The 25284-nt window shown below is 42.3% G+C and overlaps 1 protein-coding gene across 1 annotated transcript in view; it reads right to left on the reverse strand.

Moving 5' to 3' along the window:
- Positions 1 to 1454: 1454 nt before the first annotated feature.
- The window catches only part of LOC306960869 (arf-GAP with dual PH domain-containing protein 1), a 34735-nt gene continuing 10905 nt past the window's right edge, over positions 1455 to 25284 (reverse strand). The window contains exons 5-11 of the mRNA XM_079553468.1: positions 21825 to 21937; positions 21609 to 21755; positions 18955 to 19038; positions 16630 to 16692; positions 11453 to 11524; positions 4869 to 5100; positions 1455 to 1647 (exon numbers count right to left, since the gene is read on the reverse strand). Coding sequence (XP_079409594.1) covers positions 1619 to 1647; positions 4869 to 5100; positions 11453 to 11524; positions 16630 to 16692; positions 18955 to 19038; positions 21609 to 21755; positions 21825 to 21937 — 740 coding nt within the window. The 3' untranslated portion in view covers positions 1455 to 1618. The remainder of the gene's footprint in view (positions 1648 to 4868; positions 5101 to 11452; positions 11525 to 16629; positions 16693 to 18954; positions 19039 to 21608; positions 21756 to 21824; positions 21938 to 25284) is intronic.

Genomic DNA, 25284 nt, shown 5'->3' on the forward strand with positions numbered 1-25284 from the left:
GTTTAGTCTTGGTTTAGTCCTGGTTTAGTCCTGGTTTAGTCTTGGTTTAGTCTTGGTTTAGTCCTGGTTTAGTCTTGGTTTAGTCTTGGTTTAGTCCTGGTTTATTCTTGGAGCATTATTCTCCGTATGTCAATGGGCCCTTCGACCTGCTGGGCCCCTGGGCTTAGCCCCTGTGAGCCCCTGCATAAATCCGGCCATGGCTCAGTACCTTCGATGTCTTTTTTTATCCTTTCCTGTTCTGTACAGTTCAACTTCCTTTTCTGACAGATCCTCTGACAGTGCACAGTGTTCCCGTCAAAAAATTATTCTCACAAATGGTGGAAGAAGTACTCGATATTCTTTCTTAAGTAAATGTGCAGATACAGAACCAAAAATGTACTTAAGTAAAAGTAAGTGATAAAATGTTTACTTAAGTTAAAGTACAAAAGTATGCATTGTGAAATTTACTTTAAAAGCAAAAAGTAAAGGTATTTAAGAGTCTAATGTGCAGGAATGTTTTGAATCATTTGAATCAAACCGGGGCTAAATGAGTAAATCACTAACTCGGGTCAAAAACAGGAAGTTAACCAGGTCTAAACCCGGACTGAACGAGGTCAGGTCTAACCCAGATCCAAACAAGGTCCCTTTGAAAACACTTTTACTTTTAACCCACTTAAAAAATGTAGTGGAGAAGGAAGTACAGATACAGCCTCTAACATGTAGTGAAGTTTTCATCATAAAAATACCTATAATTTGTACTTTTTACTTGTACTTTGCTACTTTCCACCACTGCAAATAACCGTACACAAACAACATATTCATAGTTTACTTATTTATTAAAACATAAAGAACTTGGCATTCGGTACCTAGCATGTGTTCTGACAGTCTGCCACCAGAGGGCAGCGTTACACTGTTAAACGTCAGTGGAGATTTTACAAAAGCGTCTTGATATAAAAAAATACAGGACTGATGGGATGTAGTTGAATGTGATCCTTGTTTGGTGTGAAAACAGGGTCACAGACGGTAGAAAAAACATTTTGATCATTATAGTCGTCGTCAAGACAAGGTTTTTGAGTCTAAGTGGGGAAAGCTGTGAAATACGGGCCCCACTGAGTGTTTTGATCTTTTAAAATCCTTAAAACATGCCTCAAATGAGAAATTAATTGGAGCAGAGCGTCTGATAATTCCCATTTTTTCTCTACTGTCCATGTTCTGTACAGAAACGTTAAGCAGCACGACACGACAGCAGCCACAGACTCGGCTGTAATACTTTCAACGAAAAATAAAATCCATGTGTTTGATCATTAAAAATACGAAGATTAAAAGTAAGAAAATGTTTCACCCATATCCTTATTTTAGATTAATTGAGATCCAGTTTGTACAAGTCAAATCAAAGCTTTAGACATTACTTAAAGTCTAATCAGTATAAATATATCCTTTAACTTGAGGGATATGGATGACCTCTTGTACCTGTACTTTGGTTAATATTATTTGACGTAACAAAGCTGGATCTGCTCCGCCCTCCTCTGTGGGCGGAGCCTGGTCATCATCTCTGAGGCAGGTCTTGAGAAATGGGCTTCGGTCCGAGCGAGTCGCCGAAGGGTCAGAGACGAAGAGGTCGGGACGAGCCGCGGTCCCGTCAGTGTCTGTGTTTGAACAGGGCTTCCACTGCGAAGACACACACAACACAGGTCAGCCCCGAGAAGGAGCGCATTTCCTGTTTCTGAGGGTTCGCTGGAGTTTTCTTATCTTGGATCGAGCTCAGTGGAAGGTATTTCAGCTATTCTGCACTTGGCAATGTGTTCAGGACGTTCAGACTCTTCTTATGTTCTTTTAAACTCGCAGCACAGCATAAAACCCATGTTCAGTTCCTGCACGATGAACGGGCCTATCTCGCCGACCTGGAGACTCGAGTTGCTGCAGGTCACGGAGATAAGGCGAGTCTCCAGGTAGTGTCTGTGAAAATGAACTTCAAAAAGTCTCCAAGCAGCTGTGGCAATGTCTCAAAGACTGTTTGGTATCCGACAGGTCTCGGAGACATTGCAGGGACGTCACAGAAACGTCTCACAGGTTGAGGACAACACATATTGTTGGCAACATCGCCACAGCTGCTTGAGACTGTGCGTAGACCTCACGGAGACAATGTGGAGACTTCGGTAAAATCAAACTTGTTCATTTTCAGAAAGACTACCTGGAGACTAGGGGACATCTTAGAAACATCTCCCTGACCAGCAACGACTCTTGTCTTAAAGGAACAGGCCGCTGTTTTTTCCATACCGAGTAGGGCTGAACGATTAATCGCATTTGTGTTTTTTCCGCGATATTACACAGCGTGATTTCCAAAACGCACAGACACGCGATTTTGGCCCATGCAGCTGATGCCGCTGCCCATAGAAGTGAATGAAGCAGCGAGAGACGCCACCGACGTCCGCTCCGCGCTCCACCACATGCTTTTGTTTACTTCTCCGTCTACTTAAAGGAATAGGCCACTGTTTTTACATACTAAGATAGGTTCTTACCTCACTTGGCACGTGTTAATATATCCCCGTCTGGTCTTTGTCCGTGCGCTCTGTCACGCAAACGGAGCACATACGCAGCCTCTCCCACATGTCACATAGCTCCGAAAAAGCTCACGATAGAAGCTACCAAGCTCTTCCACGTGTTCCCTATTTAAATAAAGTTACGTGAAGTGTTTTCATGCGAAGTATATTTACACAGAAATGTAGCATGTCGATTTTATAAGCAAATAAAAAGGGGGACTATATTGTGAGGCGTAATGATATGAGGAGTAAAACGTCCGCGCAGTAACTCCTAAAGGTTATTGACGGAAGTGAGCGGGGGAAGTCTTTAGGAGTTACTACGCGGACGCTGTGCTCCTCGTATCATTACGCCTCACAATATAGTCCCCCTTTTTATTTGCTTATAAAATCGACATGCTACATTTCTGGGTAAATATACTTCGCATGAAAACACTTCACGTAACTTTATTTAAATAGGGAACACGTGGAAGAGCTTGGTAGCTTCTATCGTGAGCTTTTTTGGAGCTATGTGACATGTGGGAGAGGCTGCGTATGTGTGAGCGCACGGACAAAGACCAGACGGGGATATATTAACACGTGCCAAGTGAGGTAAGAACCTATCTTAGTATGTAAAAACGGTGGCCTATTCCTTTAAGGTGAGCGGGAGATCGTCGATGTGAAAATATCAGCGTGTATAAAGCAGCCACCGCTCAGGACTATTGCTGTTTCCTCCGTTAGCATTGCGTTAGCTGCAGCGCTACACGCTCTGATGCTCTGATCACAGAAACTTTCCTCTGGAGTCACACGTCTCGGCCTCCACACAGATGAAGCTGAGCCTGAGCTGCTTGTTCAGATTCCTTTGTGGCTCACATTTCAAGGCTTATGTTTGGGAATGTTTCAGATAAAGATAAGAACTTATCTCACAACCACTGACTAATACACAAGAAATAGCAAGACATTATTTAGGCTATTATGATTTTTGGCAAAATCGTTCAGCCCTAATACTGAGATATGTTCTTACCTGAGACGCCAAATGCTAACAATATCTTTGGTCTGTTTGCGTGACTGAGAGCACACAGTTCTTCCATGCTGTGATATCTTTGATACGTACCTGTCTGGTCTTTGTGCGTGTCCGTGGAAGAGTGTGGTCGCTTCCAACTTCACCCCGTTTGGAGCTATAGGGATACACTGGGAGAGGCCAAATGCTAACAACATCTTTGGTTGTTTTGTGTGACTGAGCGCACGCACAAAGACCAGACAGGTACGTATCAACTCGTCTAAGCTCAGGTAAGAACATATCTCAGTGTGGAAAAACGGTGGCCTGTTCCTTTAAACTAGTCTCCAGGCCGGAGAGATAGGTCCTCCATAACTCCCTCCAGTGAGACAGGTCCTTTTGTGAAGACAAGAGGCCGATAAAATGCTGATACTGTACCTCTGTCTTTTTGCATCGGAAAGAGCCTTAAAATGAGCTCTCCCACAACTTCCTCGGCCTCAGGAGCTGAGACACATCGTGGTGAAAATTGGTCACAAGTTTGTTCCCCTTGGTAGGTTTAAGAGATAGAGACTTGGTGCTTTTTGTTTTGGAACCTGCTGACTTTTGTCAAGCTCCCTCTTAAAGCAGTACTAAGTATCGTGTTTACCTTAATAATAATATAATAATATATAAAATAATAAATCCTTTCCGTAGTCACTGTGGGGGTAATACAAGTGTTAGAGGGATGATTGGAGGGTCTTTCATCGCCCCCTGGTGTCTCTGACCAGAAAACCATGTTTGCAACTTGACTGCCACCGGTCCGGAGAAAGCAATACACACTAATGAAATCACAAAGAAGAAGCTAACATGCTAACGGGCAAAGCTAACTGCGGGCTAACGTCACTTTAAACAGTATTTACAGCAAAGTTTGAGTGAAAAAAACATATTTCCATTGTATAATTGGATGCACAGTAACCCTCTCTCCCTTCGCCTTTCCTGTCAGCGTAGTATTTACTCTCCAAGACAATTAATAAGTTAAAAAATCATAACTTGCTACTACACCTGCAGTTGCACTAATGGCCTCTAGGGGGAAGAGTTACTTAGTACTGCTTTAAGTACCAACTAAACAGGAATGTCCTGAATAAATCAGCCCTATGCCTCTGATAAAGCGCCCCCTGCTGTCACAGTTCAACTCTGACTCTCATTTTACAGTTTAGAATCATCAAAGACAGGATGATAGAAGAGACATTTTAATCGGCCTTAGAAAAAGACCTCTAGTGAGGACTTTACAGAAGCTCCTTGTGTCTGATGGGGTTTTCTCAACTTAAAGCCATGTAACAGGCCAATCCCCCAGTAACGCCTGACAAAAACCTTTAAAACATTGTGTTCGCTCTTACTGGTGTAATCCTGGGGGGACATCACGGCGCTCATGACCTCGCTGAACTGCTGGATCCACTCCTGTTGCTCCGCCTCCGTCTCGCAGGTGAACAGGAAGCAGCGGTCGGGCGTTTCTATGGTGATGCCGTACGTCCAGGCGCCGTTGCAGTGCGTGCCGGCCGGTAGCCCCGCGCTCACGCTGTAACCGTGGTCTTTGTTCCCGAAAAACACCTCACCTTTGGCGAAGGCGTCCTGCAGGAGAATAAACCCCGTTATTACGACACGTCCGTTATTTGTCATGTATCGTATAAGTAAGGATTAAACAACGAGGAGCCGCATTAGACGGTTCTAACGCCCGACACAGTGTTGTTCCTCCTGCATTATAACGTCTAACGCGGCTCCTCGTTGTTTAATCCGCTTATACCAGGGTCCCACAAACGTAACATTTATAATAAACTCAACTCACTAAATCTGCCAGACTACGGGACTATTTTGTGTGGGTTATTAGCCGGTCACTGAAGGCTGGTCTCAGAGCGAGTCATTCTCCGCAGCTATTACGAGGATCTCAGTCAGGCTCAACGACACAACATCAGCACAGAATCACAACACAACAGGACTAACCCGGAAACACTTTTCCCTGGAAGTAAACACCGATATGCGGCACTCGTGGGCAGGAGTTATTTACCTTTTACGCTGTTTAAAGGAATAGGCCACCGTTTTTATATACTAAGATATGCTCTTACCTCACTTTAGTCGAGTTAATATATCCCCGTCTGGTCTTTGTCCGTGCGCTCTGTCACGCAAACGGAGCACATACGCAGCCTCTCCCATATGTGACATAGCTCCGAAAAAGCTCACGATAGAAGCTACCAAGCTCTTCCACGTGTTCCCTATTTAAATAAAGTTACGTGAAGTGTTTTCATGCGAAGTATATTTACACAGAAATGTAACGTGTCGATTTTATAAGCAAATAAAAAGGGGGACTATATTGTGAGGCGTAATTATACGAGGAGCACAGCGTCCGCGTAGTAACTCCTAAAGACTTCCCCCGCTCACTTCCGTCAATAACCTTTAGGAGTTACTGCGCGGACGTTTTACTCCTCGTATCATTACGCCTCACAATATAGTCCCCCTTTTTATTTGCTTATAAAATCGACACGTTACATTTCTGTGTAAATATACTTCGCATGAAAACACTTCACGTAACTTTATTTAAATAGGGAACACGTGGAAGAGCTTGGTAGCTTCTATCGTGAGCTTTTTCGGAGCTATGTCACATATGGGAGAGGCTGCGTATGTGCTCCGTTTGCGTGACAGAGCGCGCGGACAATGACCAGACGGGGATATATTAACTCGACTAAAGTGAGGTAAGAACATATCTTAGTATATAAAAACGGTGGCCTATTCCTTTAACCTGAAGCTAAAGCTAGCTAGCTCAACCAGCTCAACTGTTTATGGAAACAGCTGCGGTGGAGTCGCTCACACCTGGGCCCCCCCAACTGAAACTTTTATGTTTGACTTTACTAATCCAGACAAATATGCTTCAATGCAGGATCATTTTATGTACGTCTGAAAATGATGAATAGCCTTAACCGTTTCCAATAGAAATGTAAAGCTCATATGTTATTAACAGTAGCTAACCTAGCTGCTCACTCTCCTCTACAAACATTTAGCAAACGTTTTGTTTTGGCCAAAAACGTTGAAATTAACACAAAATCCATCTCATACGTTCCTGTCAGTCACTAATTACGCCTTTATCTGATTCAGCTGTGTCATGCGTTGCTATGGCGACGCCACAGCGGAGTGACATCCCAGTGATTTAACTATCGGACTACGTGTGCGGTTATAGATACAGACGCATCGCGTCATAGAAGGGGGCGTGGCTTCGCCGAGGGGGAAAATAGAATCTTTAGAGAAACACAATTTTCCCTCTTTTCAGCCATTTTCTGGTGGAATATCAACTTATTTTTCACATACAAATAAAGTCCAGTGTAAATCGGGCCCATATGGATATTTTCTCACAGCAGATTGTTCAGTAGAAGTGAAAAAACGTCAGTTGTAGCTAGCACTAGCTAACCGTTAGCATTAGCCCGATGCTAACATGTAGCATCAAGTTAGCATTCTCCGTTATTCATGTATTTATGGGCTGTTGAACCACTTTGCTCCTCCCCATGTCTCTGTATCATTATTTAGTAGAAACTATATTCATATCTCAGCATTTGTTACAGTAGTTTTTGAATAATTAGAGCATGTTTTCTTTCTTAACTGTTTTTAAAAATGACCATATATGGGCGATTCCAGAGATGCCGTCTGTATCTATACCAAAATAATGCACCAGCCAATCAGAATCCAGTGTTCACCCAGACCATGGTATAAAACATAGTATTGAACCTGTATCTAAAAAGCGCACATAAATAGTTCGCTCATGCTATAACCTGTAAAAATCTCTTTTTGAAATGTGTTCTTCAAACGGATTGCAGTAGTAGCTTCTTTGTTCTTGTTCAGACTTGTTTAAACATCACTGTCCCGAACCCCGGTCCCCTCTCTGCAGCAGCGGGGTAAAGCTCCCGGGACAGTCGTCTGGTCCTTTAGCCCTTTAGGACTGTTGCACTCGCGCTCTCATGTCTTACATCAGGTCTGTGGGACTCCCGCCTTTCACCCCCTCTCACCCCTCCGCCCTTTTACTTTCAGATAATATACCGAGGGCTTTAGTTTAGTTTTCTGGTCTCGACTTGGTTTACACCCAGTTCAGAGACAATTTAGACTTTAGAGCTTTTTCTGGAGCGAGTTTAGTCTTGATTTGATCATTTTAATCAAAGGCAAACCTCTCAGCAGTTATGTTTGGCTTCATGAAAAGAAAAGTGTCTCTTTGAAATGAACAGACTCCAGGTACTGTGCACGGAGGAAACAGGACACACATTATGCAAAATCAACTTTTTAGATTTTTTGACCATGTTCTGTCAAGAAACACAGACCTGGAGCTGTGTTTCAAGCGTCTAGCTCCTCTTTGTTCTTAGCAAAGATAGCAAAAAGCTCCTCATGAGGTTCTAAATAACCAGGAAATGCTTTCTTCATCTCTCCATCTCCTGCTAATCCGTACATGTAGCTTCACCACAGCCACACGAGCTGCACTGACTTTCTTTTCTTTTTACTCTTTATGGAAAAAGGTGCTTCCCCTCTTCAGGTCGGTGGGGAGTCCTCGCCTCATGTGGAGGAGTTCAAGTGTTTCGGGGTCGTGTTCTCAGTGAGGGACAGATGGAGCGTGAGATGGACAGACGGATCGGTGCGGCGTCAGCAGTGATGCGGTCGCTGTATCGGTCTGTCGTGGTGAAGAGGGAGCTGAGTCGGGGCAAAGCTCTCGATTTACCGATCGATCTACGTTCCCGCCCTCACCTATGGTCATGAGATTTGGGTCATGACCGAAAGGACGAGATCGCGAATACAAGCGGCCGAAATGAGTTTCCTTCGCAGGGTGGCTGGGCGCACCCTCCGAGATCGGGTGAGGAGCTCAGTTACCCGGGAGGAGCTCGGAGTAGAGTCGCTGCTCCTCCACGTCGAAAGGAGCCATCTGAGGTGGCTCGGGCATCTGTTCCGGATGCCTCCTGGTCGTCTCCCGCAGGAGGTGTTCCAGGCATGTCCTAGTGGGACAAGGCCTCGTGGAAGACCCAGGACACGCTGGTGGGACTATGTCTCCGAGCTGGCCTGGTGTGGCCTCGGGGTCAGAACAGCTGGAGGAGGTGTGTGTGGATCGGGAAGTTTGGGCATCTCTGCTGAGACTGCTGCCCCCGCGACCCTTTATCCGGGATAAAGCGGAACAAAATGGATGGAAAGATGTAAACAGCTGTGAGGGGGGCAAGAGGAGGGGGGCTGATCTGGAGATTACGGAGGATCAAGAAGTTAAACTATTTAGTTTCAGCTGTTATTGATCAGTGTAAGATAGAGATGTAAATAAATGAGTCAGTAAATGCTTTATTTGCCATTATTATACGTCTCTTCACAACGTAAGTAGAAGCTCCGTTGATTTGAATGGGATTTCCCAACGTTCTACCGGTCATTATTTTCTGATAAAGGACCTCTGAGAAAAATAATGACGCTGCCAATGGCAACGGAGTTGGTGCTTTCATATCACTCCGCGCGTACGTAGCAGCGACACTATCTGTCCCGTCACTGAGAGAGAAGTCGGGGAATCGCTCGTGAAGTTAGCGTGAGTCTGACTTTCAACTTACCCAGAGATTCACCACCATTCCTCCAACTGCGCCTTCAGCTAAGTAGCTAGGCTAGCTGCTAGCCATGCTGCTTCTAGCCTAGCCAAACGTTGCCGAGCAACGCGCAAACTTTTGGGAACTATTTGTCGCGGAAGTCATTAAATAAACCTTTCGACCTTCATAAAAGTGTACGAAGTTTATGTTGTGTGTGTTCAGTTGCAAATGGCCGTATAATAAGCGGGATAATGTATAGAAAATATACATTATGTTTATGTCCGCCCTGTCCAGCGTTCTATACATTATCCCTTACTTGTACAATTGTAAAATGAAATTGTATGTTGGGTTAGTCCTGACTGAGCACGCCACCATTTTGGGGCAACCGGACCATGATTTTGGAGGTCGGGGAAACCAGAGAACCTGGAGGAAACCTGGAGGAAACCTGGAGGAAACCTGGAGGAAACCTGGAGGAAACCTGGCTGAAACGATGCAGCGCCTCCTGGGTTTGTCCCTGTTTCAGAGCGTGGTGTCCTGCACTGGCCAGCTATTTCTCCTTCTTCCTCTTCCTCCTGTGCAGCTCTTTCACCATCTTCTGGGAAGAGCTCAGCAGATTGATAGAATCCTTCCTCTGGTGACGCCTCCACGGTGCTGCAGGTGTGGGGGCTCTCGGTGCCTCTTCAGTGTCTTCAGGAATGTGTAGGTCTTAAATGTCTTCAGCTCATGAGCGTTCCTTTACTGCTGGGTCCTTCATGTACAAACTAGCCTGACGAGACCAGCCTGATTCCCCTCTATATGTTTTTATACAGAGGCGGATCAGTCTGGAATACAAAAACACAAACCGAGCGCGAAGAGGAGACAGCGGGACGACTAAGGTGTGAATATTTCCATACTTCTTATTAACGCATTAACATCGGCGGCGGCGGCGTGAATCAAAGCAGCAGCAGCCGTTCTCCCGCTCTCTGTTATGAGTAATATGTTTGGAGGAGAGCGTCGGGATCAGCGTCTCTGCCCACATCGGGTTTCCGCTCAGTCCTTCCCTCTCAGCCTTTACCGTCGGCGACGCAGGCCTTAAACAAACCGCGTTATGTGGGAGGCGTTTTCCACAGACGGATGGCTTCATATTCTCTCACTGCCATAAACTTAATGCGATTTAGTCGACGGTAATAAACTCCTCCACTTCTCCGAGTTCTGAGGGCGCGTTTCCACCAGTTCAAGAGGCCGCGGTAACGGGCGCTGACGGAGACGGAGATAATAAATGGGTAATAAAGCGATGAAAAAACATCACTGAGAGAAGAAAATCGCTCACAGAACGGTGTAGGAAGGAGAGAGTGAAGTCGAGAACTTTTATGTTTACACTGAATCATGTTTAATGCCAGGATTCTTTTCTTATTTTGCTATAAATATACTGTTTTAAAGAGCGGGTGTTTTGCTGTTGCAGGGGTTTAATATGAAATTCATCTTTAATCACTTCGTTGCCCTTTGTTGGTGTGAAAAAACATTGATCTAAAACAGCAGGAACAAAATATCCAGTAGTTTCAGTTCAGATCCTCAGAGCGAGCTAAAATAAGCCCCTCCCACTCTCCCCTTCGCTGTGCAGCTGCTTCAGTGAAGAGAAAAATAATAATACAACACGTGTGGCTGTTGTGAAGCTGTTGTGTTTTCACTCCACTATGATAGGGTTAATAAAATTGCACATGAACGCCGCCTCATCTTGTTATTTCCACGAGGAAACTGGGAAATAATTGTAATAACTATACAGAGATTAAAAATGTAAAAAAAATATGTATGTTCCTCCCCCTACGTGTTCCAACAATGTCCTAATGTGTAGAATGAGCCCAGATCTATTCACCACAACTGCCTCTAAAATCCTGCTGAACTGTTCCTTTAAAGGAATAGGCCACCGTTTTTACATACTGAGATATGTTCTTACCTAACCTTAGCCGAGTTAATATATCCCCGTCTGATCTTTGTCCGTGCGCTCACACATACGCAGCCTCTCCCACATGTCATATAGCTCCAAAAAAGCTCACGATAGAAGCTACCAAGCTCTTCCACGTGTTCCCTATTTAAATAAAGTTACGTGAAGTGTTTTCATGCGAAGTATATTTACACAGAAATGTAACGTGTCGATTTTATAAGCAAATAAAAAGGGGGACTATATTGTGAGGCGTAATGATACGAGGAGCACCACGTCAGCGCAGTAACTCCTAAAGGTTATTGACGGAAGTGAGCGGGGGAAGTCTTTAGGAGTTACTGCGCGGACGTTGTGCTCCTCGTATCATTACGCCTATCATTACATTTAAAAAGTGTGGGCGTGAGTGGTGGCGAGTGTGAGTGGTGGCGAGTGTGGGCGGTGGCGAGTGTGGGCGGTGGCGAGTGTGGGCGTGAGCGGCGGGTCGTACCAGCGGGTCTTTGAAGTACATGAGGCGTCTCTGGTCCAGGGTGAACCAGCGCTTCTTAAAACCCTCCGTTTGCTGCAGACGACAGAAAACAGTGAGTCAGAGAAAACCCTGAGGAGGCAAAGAAAAACCAACGGTGAAACAATGGGGACATTATGAAAGACGTACGGGGTCATTCAAGGTCAAACACTTTCTGCTTCAAACTCTTTTATCGAGAACTTATTACTTTTACTCCACTACATTTGATTGATAAACATAATACTTTCCATTCCACTGCATTCCTATAAAGGCTCCAAAGAAAAATTTTAAATTTGTCGAAGTTCACTTTAATTATCATACCAGCATCTTACTAAACCTTAATTTTTCAGGTCTGAGCCTTTATTTTTAAATCCATACCAAAATATAACATAATATAATAACATATAACTGTGTGTATATTGCTCTTCAATGTAGTGACACTAAATTTACACCAGTTACCAAGTATTATACTAGCAACTTTCTACGCCCTTTACTTCCAAGGTCTGGACCTTTATTTTGAAATTTATATCAACAAATGTGTTTATATAAATTTTAAATATGGTAATGTATGGATAATCTTCAATCTGGACATTTACTTTGAAAATTATGTCAAAATATAGCAATTTATGGATATTACTCTTGTAGAATTTCTTCTACAGTTTTCAATGTAGTGACACAAAATGTACTTTCTACGCCCTTTACTTTAAAGGTCTGGACCTATTTTGAAATGTATATAAACAAATATGTTTATGTAAATTTCAAATATGGCAATGTATGGATAATCTTCAATACCTTCTACATTTGTGAAGCTATTACTATGTTACTCTATTGGCACCAAATTTACACCAGTTACCAATTATTATACTAGCAACTTACTACAACCTTTATTTTTCAGGTCTGAGCCTTTATTTTGAAATCCATACAAAATATAACAATGTATGTATATTGCTCTTCAATAGCTTACCAAGTATTATACTAGCAACTTTCAAGGTCTGGACCTTTATTTTGAAATGTATATAAACAAATATGTTTATATAAATTTTAAATATGGCAATGTATGTATAATCTTCAATCTGGACATTTATTTTGAAAATTATGTCAAAATATAACAATTTATGGATATTACTCTTCAATAGCTTCTACAGTTTTCAATGTAGTGACACAAAAATTTACACCAGTTACCAATTATCATACTAGAAACTTACTACAACCTTTACTTTTAGGGTTTGGACCTTTATTTTTTAAATTTATATCAACAAATATGTTTCAAATTAGACAATGTATGGATAATCATCAATACCTTCTACATTTTTTACTGTAGTGGCACCAAATTTACACCAGTTACCAATTATCACACTAGAAACTTACTACAACCTTTATTTTTTAGATGTGGACATTTATTGAAAGGTTTGTCAATATATGACAACACTATATTTACACCAGTTACCAGTCAGTTATTACTATGTTGGCACAAAAGTGGCTCCAGTTATTAATTATTACTACAACCTGAGCTTTTATTTTGAAATCCATACAAATAATATAACAATTAATGGATAATACTCTTCAATAGCTTCTACAGTTTTCAGTGTAGTGGACCGATTTTGACCATTTAAAATCTCAACTGTTTTGATCTTTCCGTGGGAAGCCGCTCTGCTTCGTCAAGCGCGTTCCAGAGAGCGGCTTTACAGAAACGCAATAATAAATATGAAATGTCCAGTTTGTGACTTTTCGATCGTCATTTATTTCACTTCTGTTCATCACAGAGCTACTAAAATCACACATAAAGTGTATTAGGGTTTCGAGTTTTTCCGTTTTTGGCCCTCAATGTGTTAAAATGCACACTCCAGAACAGCAGGTGGCGCTGTGCAGATGTGCTGTTAAATGCTACTGATTCTAAACAAGGAAGAAGGTTTGTCCCGTCATTCTAACCCTTATTCAGAGTACTTTCTACTTTGTATTTTCTATAGCAAATACTTTGGTACTTTCTAGTGATGGGCGAGTGAAGCTTCGTGACACTTCAAGACTTTCCTGGCAAAAAGTCTGGTAAGATTCGAAGCTTCAGACTTTTTTCTGATGCAACTCCTGGACTCACTATATGAGGACGCCCTGCATCAGCTCAGGATTTTTGCAGAGTTTAAAAAGTAAAGCTGAAGTAGAGGGGGGAGTGTCTGGGGAGAGGGAGAACCGCAGATCGATCTGAAGAAGCCAAAAAGGCGCGGAACGAGCCAGAGTTGAACGAGACTCTGCTTTACGCTTTAAAAAATAGATTGTGCTTCAGTCAATAGGCTTTAAATTTTTATCAGATCAGATCAGCACAAGTCGGGAAACTTTGTGGACAAGTTACATGGCTTAAAGTGAAAAAAAATCCTGAGCCTGAACATTCTGTGGCTCAACCAGGATTTTTATCGATACTCCTTATCGATCCGGTACTTTAATGGTACTCTTATCGGTACTTAAAAAAAAAAAAAAAACGTTAAAAAAAGGCTACTGTATATAGGCAATGTAGCCTAGGCCAATATTTTTCATTAAACTTTTTTATTACACATTTACTCTGCATTTGGTCCTAATGTATTTCCAATTTGTGCAAACATTTAATATATGGGAGGTAAAATACAAGTATAGACCAAAATGTAAAGGGTAATATTTTTCAAAATAATCTAGAAAGTAAAGGATTAAGTGTCATTCATACTTCACAAGTTCTTTGAGCTGCAGAACAAAATGAAGTAACTTTTGCTTGTCAAAGAACAAGAAGTTCTTACATCTTGTGAAGTATGAATGAGCCTTAAGTGTCATTCATGTTTGTTAATCAGGCTGTTGGTTAAATTTGCTGTAGCTATTGGGACTGAGCCTAAAGGAAAACTGCTGTAAAATAATGACCTGGAGTCACTTTCAGCTTGTGTCCAGTGGGTCAACACTGGCTGCACTGACACGTGTGCGCGTTCACGCCACTGTGTGCTCCGTTTGCGGAACAAATAGACTCCACTTACTTTTTAGTCTATAGACTCCACTCGAATCGGGTTTTTGTGACAGTGCGAGGCTCTGTTCAATATGAAGGAGTTACGTTTCGCTTTTAACAGCAGGTTAGCGGCAGCAGCTGGGGGGGGCGGTTTACGCAGTGTGTCGTTCCTGTGCACACCTGTCTCACCGCGCGCACCTGTCTCACCGCGCGCACGGCTGCAGGAGGAGGCGCGGAGCGGGGCAGGTCCGACACCGCGCTCTCGTGCGGGGCTTTTAGTGCTTAATTTAGCGCGGGTGATGCGACCCCGTTAGCCCGACTGTCCTCACAGAATAAGTAAATAAACTCACTGTGGATCAGTCGTAGAACTTGCTGCTCTTCGCCTCTTTAGCCGATTCTCACTCGCCTGGTCATAGCGTCCATTTGGCAAAACTTAATCCATAACAAAAGTAGCTCCAGCCTCCGCGTGGCAGTTGTTTTGGTTTTAGAGGAATCACGTAACAGCGAGGCTGCGCGTGAGATGCGTTCATGGACCGTAAGAAGTGCGGGAAACGGGAGTTTTTCCACAAATGCGCGGAGAAAACGGGACAAATAATTTGCAGTCTGATACATTTTGATTGCGCAAGTGGCCTCAAGCCGGAAATCCGGCCCCCGGCCGGAATACTTTAAGCCCTGAAGTTATAAAGTTTATAAAAAGGACAGTTAAGGACAGTTAAGGAAAGTTAAGGTTATAGAAAAGGTGTTGCTTATGGACGGTTTTTCTTTTTTGGCTTGTTTTCTCTCTTAACATCTTGATTTTAATGTCAGAGTTAAAGACAGACCCATGTGACCCTTTATAATGTTTATTTTTATGACGCTTTGTTTCCCACTCGTTTCCAATCACAAATATTGACGTGTTTTGTGATTCTGGTGATGCACAGAATCACCCCAACAAGACTCTATAATCCTAATATGGTCATTTTCTTCCTGGGACACTGCTACAGTTAAAGGGACTATACAGAATGTTCCAGCAATGTCCTAAAATCCTGCGCTGTTGCTCAAAAAGGTGTTAATTCAGGTCTGAAGTGCCGTCATGCACGAGCTTAATATAGAAGCGGCAGTTACACGTATGACCTGAGGTGGCAGTAGTGAGTATAAAATGGCTAACTTCGCATCTAGCCCCTTTAAAGACCGGGGAGAAATATACACACGCATGTGCAGACGCTCTAAAACTTTAGGGCCCGTTTTCTCTATATTATTTTTTTCTTTACACCCTGACACCCCCACTTTAGCAGCTCCCACAGACTCCAAACTAACAAGATTATAAAGGTTTTATAATATCCAATTCCTGACTTGATTTATTGAGTTTTGAAACCCCCAAAATAAGGAAAAGTAAGATTTTTTTTTTTCTTAAAGGGATATTTCAGGATGTTTGACATAGGGCCTAATTTCCTAGTTATCCAGAGTGTTGCTAGTTTCTGGAGATTTTTTTTTTTTGTAATTCATGCATTTCTTAAGAGTTACGTGGCGCTAGGCTAGTGCAAGGCTAGTGCATGTCTATGGTATCAGCTAGCCTGCATTAAAAACAGTGTGACCCGCTCCACAGAGCACCTGAGGCAAATCACTTATAACACCAGACTAACCATATAAATGTCTGTGTCTGACCCTGCATCACATGAACGATCGCATTTTGAGGGACTATTTTCCAGCAGATCACTCCGCCGCTGGGTAGCTTAAACAACCACGAAGCTGATGCTGCTCAAATATAAGTTATTTTAAATGCAAAATGGTTAAAATATTCTATGGACACAGACATTTATCTGGGAGAGATTGGAACGAGAATTTTGTTTGTTCTTCATGCTAAAGTTATCTGTTTATGTGACACTAACATATCAGACACCTATTTAGTTCATTGTTTATGCTTCTTGTAGCTACGTTAGCAAACCGTACGCCTATTCAGCCTGTTGTCTTTTCTTCATTAGGCAATGTTTGACTCCGGAGCGACGTATAGTCCGGAAAATACGGTAATCATTATTATTGGTGGGGCGTTTGATCTCTGTATCAGTGTAGCTGCATATGCTTAAAATGTGCACTTTGAGCTGAACCTCAGTTTTGAATCAGATCACAAATCAAAACATTCAAACTGAGCGTTTACCAAAACAGTGCAGCCCTACACGCAGACTCTAACTTCCAACTCGCAGGTTATACATTACAGACTCCTGCTCACCCTGGGCCCGGTCTTCTCCATGTAACCCTCCTTCAGGAAGTTTCTCGTCAGCTTCGGCACCAGCTGCAAACACAACAATCAATGTAATATTTTCAGGCAAGTGAAAGAGAATTGACTTTACGGCTCGTCTGCCCTTAAATAGTTGTTTATTATTTCATCAGGACTGTTATTTCTCAGACTCGTTGCTTTGTGCGAGCTCACTCTGAGCTCCTCGTGGAGACGACCGGGGCGACTGAGGAGGAGGCAGTGGGCGGTGATGTCGCTGCCGTTCGGAGGCGGCCAAGAGCGGAGAAGAGCCGAGCGAACCGGCGGAAGATGTGGAATCCTACACTCCCCTCTCTGCCCCACTCCAGCAGAGACTTTTGTTTCACAATATAAGTATTCACAACTAAACTGACGCCCTCCCCGAAGAGGAGTAAAAAATTAAAAGTGAACGGCTCTGCAGCAGGTGTAGGCAAGTCTGCTTCGAGGAGGGACGATTTTCATCATGGCCAAAACACCAAGGGCCGAACCTCACCATTGTAGCTCAAAGTAAAGAACCATTTCCTGCAAATGCCAATGTTTTACATTATATACGACATATTGGGATTTTCAGCCAGGAAATTTTAGAAATATTGACAGAATGTACCTTTATACTTTAAAGGAATAGGCCACCGTTTTTACATACTGAGATATGCTCTTACCTAACCTTAGTCGAGTTAATATATCCCCGTCTGGTCTTTGTCCGTGCGCTCTGCCAGGCAAACGGAGCACATACGCAGCCTCTCCCACATGTCACATAGCTCCAAAAAAGCTCACGATAGAAGCTACCAAGCTCTTCCACGTGTTCCCTATTTAAATAAAGTGACGTGAAGTGTTTTCATGCGAAGTATATTTACACAGAAATGTAACATGTCGATTTTCATAAGCAAATAAAAAGGGGAACTATATTGTGAGGCGTAATGATACGAGGAGCACAGCGTCCGCGCAGTAACTCCTAAAGACTTCCCCCGCTCACTTCCGTCAATAACCTTTAGGAGTTACTGCGCGGACATTTGCTCCTCGTATCATTACGCCTCACAATATAGTCCCCCTTTTTATCTGCTTATAAAATCCACATGTTACATTTCTGTGTAAATATACTTCGCTTGAAAACACTTCACGTAACTTTATTTAAATAGGGAACACGTGGAAGAGCTTGGTAGCTTCTATCGTGAGCTTTTTTGGAGCTATGTGACATGTGGGAGAGGCTGCGTATGTGCTCCGTTTGCCTGGCAGAGCGCACGGACAAAGACCAGACGGGGATATATTAACTCGGCTAAAGTGAGGTAAGAGCATATCTCAGTATGTAAAAACTGTGGCCTATTCCTTTAACAGGTATTTGATCTCTTACTTGTATAATAATATTTTTCAAGATCACCCTGTGGGCCAGAGGTTCTGTGCTGGAGGGCCGGATTAGGCCCCCGGGCCTGATGTCGGCTCCCATCGTTCACAGTAGGGATGCACCGATACCACTTTTTCTAAAACCGATACGAGTATGAGTACAAGTACTTTTATTTAAAGGGGGGTATTATGCAAAATCGACTTTTTCAAGCTTTCCATCATGTTATTCTGTCGTTCCCTCATTAAAAACATGCCTGAAGTGTTGCCTTGGCACATTCACGTATTTTTGAGTAATCTGTAAAAACTCTGATGGCGGCCATTTTAGGGATAGGTTTGCCTGAGTCCTCCTAGGAACGCCCCCACCTCCTGGAGACGCCTCCGAGCTTTCGTAAAGTAAATTAGGCGACTATTTCAAGAGAAGTTGTATCAGAATTGTACAGATGCCATTTTATTTTTCTTTATTTTTCATTCAATATCATTTGTAATTTTTATTGCACTGTCCATCACAGACAGAACAGCTCATGTCCAAAAGCCTTTATTTCAGCTCTGTGCAGATTTTCTCGTGTGTTCATTCAGCTCTGGTTAAATCCAGCACAGACTCTGATCTAGGGAGTGTCGTCTGTAATAAAGTCAGCTCTGTGTGGAATATTGGATTTACACTAAAGAATTCTCCAGTTTTGTTGCTATTTTCTCTCCTCAGTGGAGACCTGTGTCCTGCAGGAGCGCCGGCCACACGTCAAATGGTATCGGTTTCTGGTATCGGGACCTGATGAAGCCGGAGCGCCATCATGATGTAGCTCCTGAATAAATCCAACTACTCCAACAACCTACTCTCTACGACTAAGAGGGGGAAAACTAGCTAAAAACCTCCACACTGATCACCTTCCTTGTCTCGCCTTGACTACTTCTAAACTTTTAAACGCCGCGCTGTAGCTGAGGTTTCCGTGATGCGTCTCCGCTCACCTCTGCGTCCGTGGCTCCGGGAAAAGCCACTTTGAGATAATGCAGCTGGACGGCCCGGATGGAGTTGTACCAGTCCACGATCTCCTGGAAAACACAGAAGAAATAAGACAGAATTACTATATTACGCAGGTCAAAGAGTATCAAAAGTACCAAAAGTATCTTCCCCCCCAAAAACAGAGAAGAGTCACGTCTGCAGGAAGTGTTTTATAATGTTTTATTTGAGCTCGATTAATTCTTCATCTCCTCCGTTTTGTTTATGGCGGAGTCTGATAAATGAAGCGCTGAAATGTCACAGCGCATTGGATTGTACTGAATCGTTTAAATTGATGAGAGGGAAAGGGTTTCGTGTCTGAGAAACAGATCCAGAGACTTCAATCACTGTCTGACAAACACACAGGAAAAATGTCAAGTTTACGGAAAGGATGAACCGAGAGAAATGTTGTGACAAGTTGCGAGCTCGTGTCAAATAAGTTAACAGGAAGAAGAAGGAAATTGAAACTAGACGTGGCATAAAGTCCCAGCCCAATTTTCATCATATTACAGTGTCATATTTATGTGTGGAGCTGATTGTGTTTGGGGCCAAAGGAAACCATGCTTTAGATCAATATATAGATGGGTGAAGGGTCGCAAAATGCTGGAAATGTTCGACGATGGACATTTTTTTTCATGGGAATTAACACTCCTGAATGTTGCGTCTGCAGGATAAGAATCTGAGTTAATAGTTATACACTGAAACATATCAGAAAGAGGAAATCATCATGGCCCGGGCTTGAAGAGAACAGTGTTTTAGTTTGTGGCTTTTGGAAATAGAACAGACTCATTCCATGTTCGTGTCCATTTTGTGTAACTCCATTCTGTATATTCATTCAGTGTGTGCAGGATAGAGTTCGGGAAAATCCACAGTTACCACACATTTTCCATAGAGTAGCATTAGTAACATTTGAAGCTTCTCGTTCATGGTGAGCGCGGCCGACGCTAGAGTGGAGAAACGTTGGACTTTTTGGAGAAACAAGCTTAACCTCTTAACCCCCACCTGAACGGATTCCATTTTCTCCAGTTTGGCTTTACCCTAATCAAAAAGGTTCTTGGGGAAATAAGCACCAAAACAGCCACAAAAAAATTAGAAGAAAATAAGGATGTAAACGCAACATTAAAGTGACAAACACTCATCAATAAGTGACAAAAACTCAACAAAAGGTGACAAAAACTCAACAAAAATGTGACTAAAATTCAAGAAAAAAAAGTGACCAAAATGTGACAAAAACAACAAAAAAATGTGACAAAAATTCAACCAAAAATTTGACAAAAACGCAACCAAAAATTCAACAAAAATGTGACAAAAATTCAACAAAAATGTGACAATAACAACAAAAAAATGTGACAAAACAACAAAAAATGTGACAAAAACTCAGCGAAAATGTGACAAAAAGGTGACACAACACAGCAACAACGCGAGGAAAAAGATCAGTTTTCTGGGTCTTAGCTTTCAAATGAGGTGTTTCACAGGCCTATAGCCAAAGAGGACAGAAGGCATTTGGACTGTTATCAGACTGCATCAGACTGTTATATTATATTATATTTCAAGTACGCCTTGATTGAAGAGAGGTCCCTGTTTCGCACCTGCCCCCTGCTGGCCAGCCCTCACACCTGCGCAAGTAAACTAAGCAGCGCGGCCTGATGACATCATCACACAGCGCCGTTTGTTTTTATGTCAGACAAAAGCATGAGCCGCGGCACGTGAAAAGCGAAGGGAAAATAATCACAGCGGCCTGAAATAACGCAAGTCTGCTTTGCAAAAAAAAAAAAAAGGAAAAAAATAAATAAAAAAAATGGGAAAAAAATAAATGTTTGAAAAAAATACAAATAAATTCTAATCGATTTTTTGCGATTATGCTAATTTAGTAATCGTTTACTGTTGTAATCGAAATCGTAATCGAATTTCGATTAATTGTACAGCCCTATGAAGAGCCATTTGGGAGCCAAAAGAAAAGGCTCTTTTTGGCGAGCCGATCCAAATGATCCGGCTCACCAAAAAGAGCCGTAAATCCCATCACTACAGGACTCCCTTGAAAAAGAGATTAGTGGGTTCATGATTTTTTCTTTTCCTTTTTTTTTAAACTTGAAAAAATCAAGTTTACCCTGTGCGGAAACTTTAATGCATTCTATGTCCAGTGGAATCCATATAATATCTGCCTGCTTTAAAACAATGTGTTCTGCAATCTCTACCTTAAACATGTACAATGAATCCATTAATCGGCCTTTGTCCATGCCTGTGTGTGTGCGAATGTGTGTCTGTGTTATTTATTTTATTTCTTATCATTTTTGCATTTTTTTGGTTTGTTCTTCCTTTTTTGTATCTGTTTTATGTTGTTTTAACCAAATATCATCTTCCACGTTCAACCAATCAAGTCTAAAGAATATTATAATAAAACTGAAAATAAGGAAAGAAAAAGAGATTAGTCTCAACGGGGCTTTCCTGGTTAAATACATGTTTTCAAAAAGGGAATTTTATCACATTTTACTAAGTCACTAACACAGTCATTTAATCGTCCTCCTGTTTTCAGCCTTTTTAATCTGCTTCCCGCGAGTACATAACGTGTAACACTGTAATAAAGGCATCATTTACTAAACCTGAAGTCCTGATAAAGCCGTACCTTTCCGCTGTCGTGATACACAAAGACGTTGCGGGTGCTGTAGTCTCTGAGGTAGGTGATCTGGAGGCCGTTGGGGTTTCCCATCTTCTCGGGCTGAAACGTGGCATTTATCGTGTCCACTTTTATCACCGCCTTGGGCTCTTTGGCCTGGACACAGAAGACGCACGAGGGAGCGAGGATGCTTCACTCAGCGCATGCGGAAACTGCAGTACTTACGTCGTACTTGGTGAAGTACTTCAGAGTTCCCTCTCGCTCTGACAGGACGAACCGCCGACTCAGGAACTGTCCGTTATCTCTGCCGCGCTTCATCAGCATCCCCTCCTTCACCCCTGAAGAAAACAGCAATTTATATATTTATTTTACGACTTACTGAGATCTAGAGTCAAAGATTGCTCCATGTTTTTAGCAAAAAAACAATCAGAGAAAACACAAGGTCCTCATCAGTACAAAACAAACATGGCGGCTGATGAAGATGAGAAAAAGAGCAAGTAAAAATCACACAGAGGATTAAGAGGAAGATCTGCTCATGCTCCCTGAACCACCCTTTCACAACGTGAGACAGATAAATCCTGGCATTGTGATCTTGGAATACGCCTGTGCTATCAGGGAAGAAGAAATCCATTGATGGAATAACCTGGGCATGCAGTTCAGCTGATCTCTTTCTTTGGGCACACGGTGTTGCTGAACTTAGAGTCTCACACCTGCACTGTTTGGCCGCAGTACGCGACACAGTATGTTTTTTTTAGGTGTAGCACATTGTGAAAAGACCACAGTGGTTGTGGGCGGCGCTCACACAAATGCGCACGCTAGAATACACATTACTGAAGGAACAACAGAACGGCCATTAAAATGTGGGCAAATGCTGCCTTTTGCTGTGGTTTACAGAACTATTCAGAGGTGCCAAGGCAAATACTAGAGGAAAGAAGCAGCTACAAGACAGACTATGAAGGTAAACTACTGTGCATAATTGTGCTAAAAGCGGCTAGATCAGCAATATGTTGTGAAATATTATACCTCATGTGACCTGCCTATTGCCAGGTACTCCACCCGTCTCACCTGCAAAGCCTTCAGAATCACCCGAGACCCTACATCACCCAGTCTCTTCAAGGTAATGTCTCCAGGGAGGAGACAAAATCCCCAAAAAATCCAGCTCAGTGCTTTGGCCCTGGGCTGAGCTCGGTCCCTAAACTTGTACCTGGTAGATCAAAGACCTTTAATAAAACTCTAGGTAGGACGTGGCCATAATAATATGTTGGAAGAAATGGCAATTCTGGCGGCCATCTTGTGTCTGGCCCTTCTAACCTCAAATGGGAAACACCTCTTATTAATCTATTTTTTTGTTATTTCATGACTTTGATCATTGTGACTGACTGGCAAGAAAATAACGTTTTTGCAGTTTTTCAAATGTTATTTCAGTTTTGTAGGAGGCTCAGAGTTGCTCCAGTTCATACTTCTATTTATTTAAAAAAAATACTTCTATCTATAACATTTTCTACTTTTAAACAGAAGTTCTGTACTTTTTTACACAATATCTATTGAACATGGGTGCTAACCACTGAACTCTGGGAATGAACAATGTTAATACGGCTAAACAACATGACAAAAAAACGAGACAGACTGATGAGGTTTATACAACTCATCACAAACAATGAGTGTATCTCACATTCTGACGTCGAATCAATGAAAATGTCGCTCTTGGTTAGGGCTGCTCGATTATTGAAAAAATAATAATCACGATTATTTTTGTCATAATTGAAATCACGATTATTCAAACGATTATTTGTTGCCTTTAAAAAAATCCATCAGAAAAGTGATAAAAATCCAGCAAAAAAGTGACAAAAATCCAGCAAAAAAGTGACAAAAATCCAGCAAAAAAGTGTCAAAAATCCATCAAAAAAAATGACAAAAATCCATAAAAAAAATACAAAAAACCATCAAAAAAATGACAAAAAATCCATCAAAAAAATATAAAAATCCATTAAAAAAGTGACAAAAATCAATCATAAAAAGTGACAAAAATCCATCAAAAAAAAAACAAAAATCCAGCAGAAAAAAGACAAAAATCCATCAAAAAAGTGACAAAAATCCAAAAATTAAAAATTAGAAAAAATAAATATAATCGATTTTTTGCGATTATGCTAATTTTGTAATCGTTTGCTGTTGTAATCGAAATCGTAATCGAATTTCGATTAATTGCACAGCCCTACTCTTGGTTTTGAATCGTTACATGTGTGAGGCCGAAACCATCAAATTATATAACACTTGCTTCAGACATCAGAGATATTTGCCCAATTTGACCGTCCTTATCCAGGGGAAGGGGAAGTGACATCACCAACAGCTGTTTGTAGCTGTTTAGGCGCAGTAGCTTATGGGATGGCACGATAATGCTAAAGTGGCTATGAGAGTTAGCATACAGGCCACTTTCCCCAACTCCTTCCTAACTAACAGCCCAATTCGGAAGCTTCTTATCGTGGTGGACGCTGACACACGTCCGGTTTGGCGTAAGACCTCTCACCAATCTGCTCTTTTCGGACGGGGAATGAGCCTCGCCGGTCAGTCCCAAGATGGCCGCCATCTGCCATGTCACGGGCCTCATGCCTTATCTAGAGCTTTATTAAATACCTTTGTGGCAGACCAGGTTTGACCCGGGTCTGACCAGCGGAGACACTCGACTGCGTGGGTAGAGCTGGCACTGGGCTCGACCAGCAGCAGCCACAGATCACAACAGCCACTTTGGTTTGGTCTGAAGGAATCACTTCATTTACGCAGTTTTGAGTAATCCTGTTGACTTTGGTCATTTGATCTGTGTCATGGCAAAACAAAATACTGTCCTCCACTGTTTTAAATCCCTTAATCCATCACCGGACCAGTTCTGAGCTCAAAGTGTGTCGCTAATCATCAGAGGTGGGAGTAAGTCACTAAATGCAAGTCCCGAGTCAAGTCCAAGTCGTGAAGGTCCAAGTCTCAAGTAAGTCCAAGTCACTCGGTCATGTGCTCAAGTCAAGTCAAGTCAAGTCACAGCTTTTGTCAAGTCACCTCAAGTCACAAACGCCAGCGTGTCTACTTTTCAAAATGTGTTAAATCTTGAAAATAATAAGTGCTTTCTCAAGATACTGTAATTTTGAAAATTTTGGCTAAAATCAAACTTTTAAAAACTCATGGATTTGGATTTAAAGTCTAATTAATATTAAAACGCCACAACATTCAAAATATATGTATTATAAATAAACAGTCTATGTACAAAATTGCTGGGACAGCATTTTAAGGAAGGGGCCCCGGGGGGGGGGGGGGGGGGGCTTAAAAAATATGAAATATAGTATTTTAAATATGAGCTGCTTTTCCCTGCAGTCTGAAACATAAATATAAAATAAGATTTTTATTTTTGTTTGTTTCTGGCAGTTTTTCTGTCAGTGGTTCCCCTGTCCTGCCCCAGCCCCTGTATACTCGGATTCGCCCCTGCTCAAAGTAGATCCCGCGTAGCCTTCAGTCCTGCTGTCACTGGGCTGTGGCGGATGCGTAAACTAGTCACTAAATGCTGCAAACTTTGTGTGAACGAATTAAAACATCGAAAAAAAAAACATTCCTGTTGATGAATCAGCTCTTACATGGTGGTTCTGGAGGCTCCGTCTGCGCTGTAGGTCCAGCCCTTTGTTTCAAACGTTTTCCTGTCCGTAAA

The sequence above is a fragment of the Gobius niger genome (genome assembly GCF_951799975.1).
Source record: "Gobius niger genome assembly, chromosome: 3".
In the NCBI taxonomy this organism is placed as follows: domain Eukaryota; kingdom Metazoa; phylum Chordata; class Actinopteri; order Gobiiformes; family Gobiidae; genus Gobius; species Gobius niger.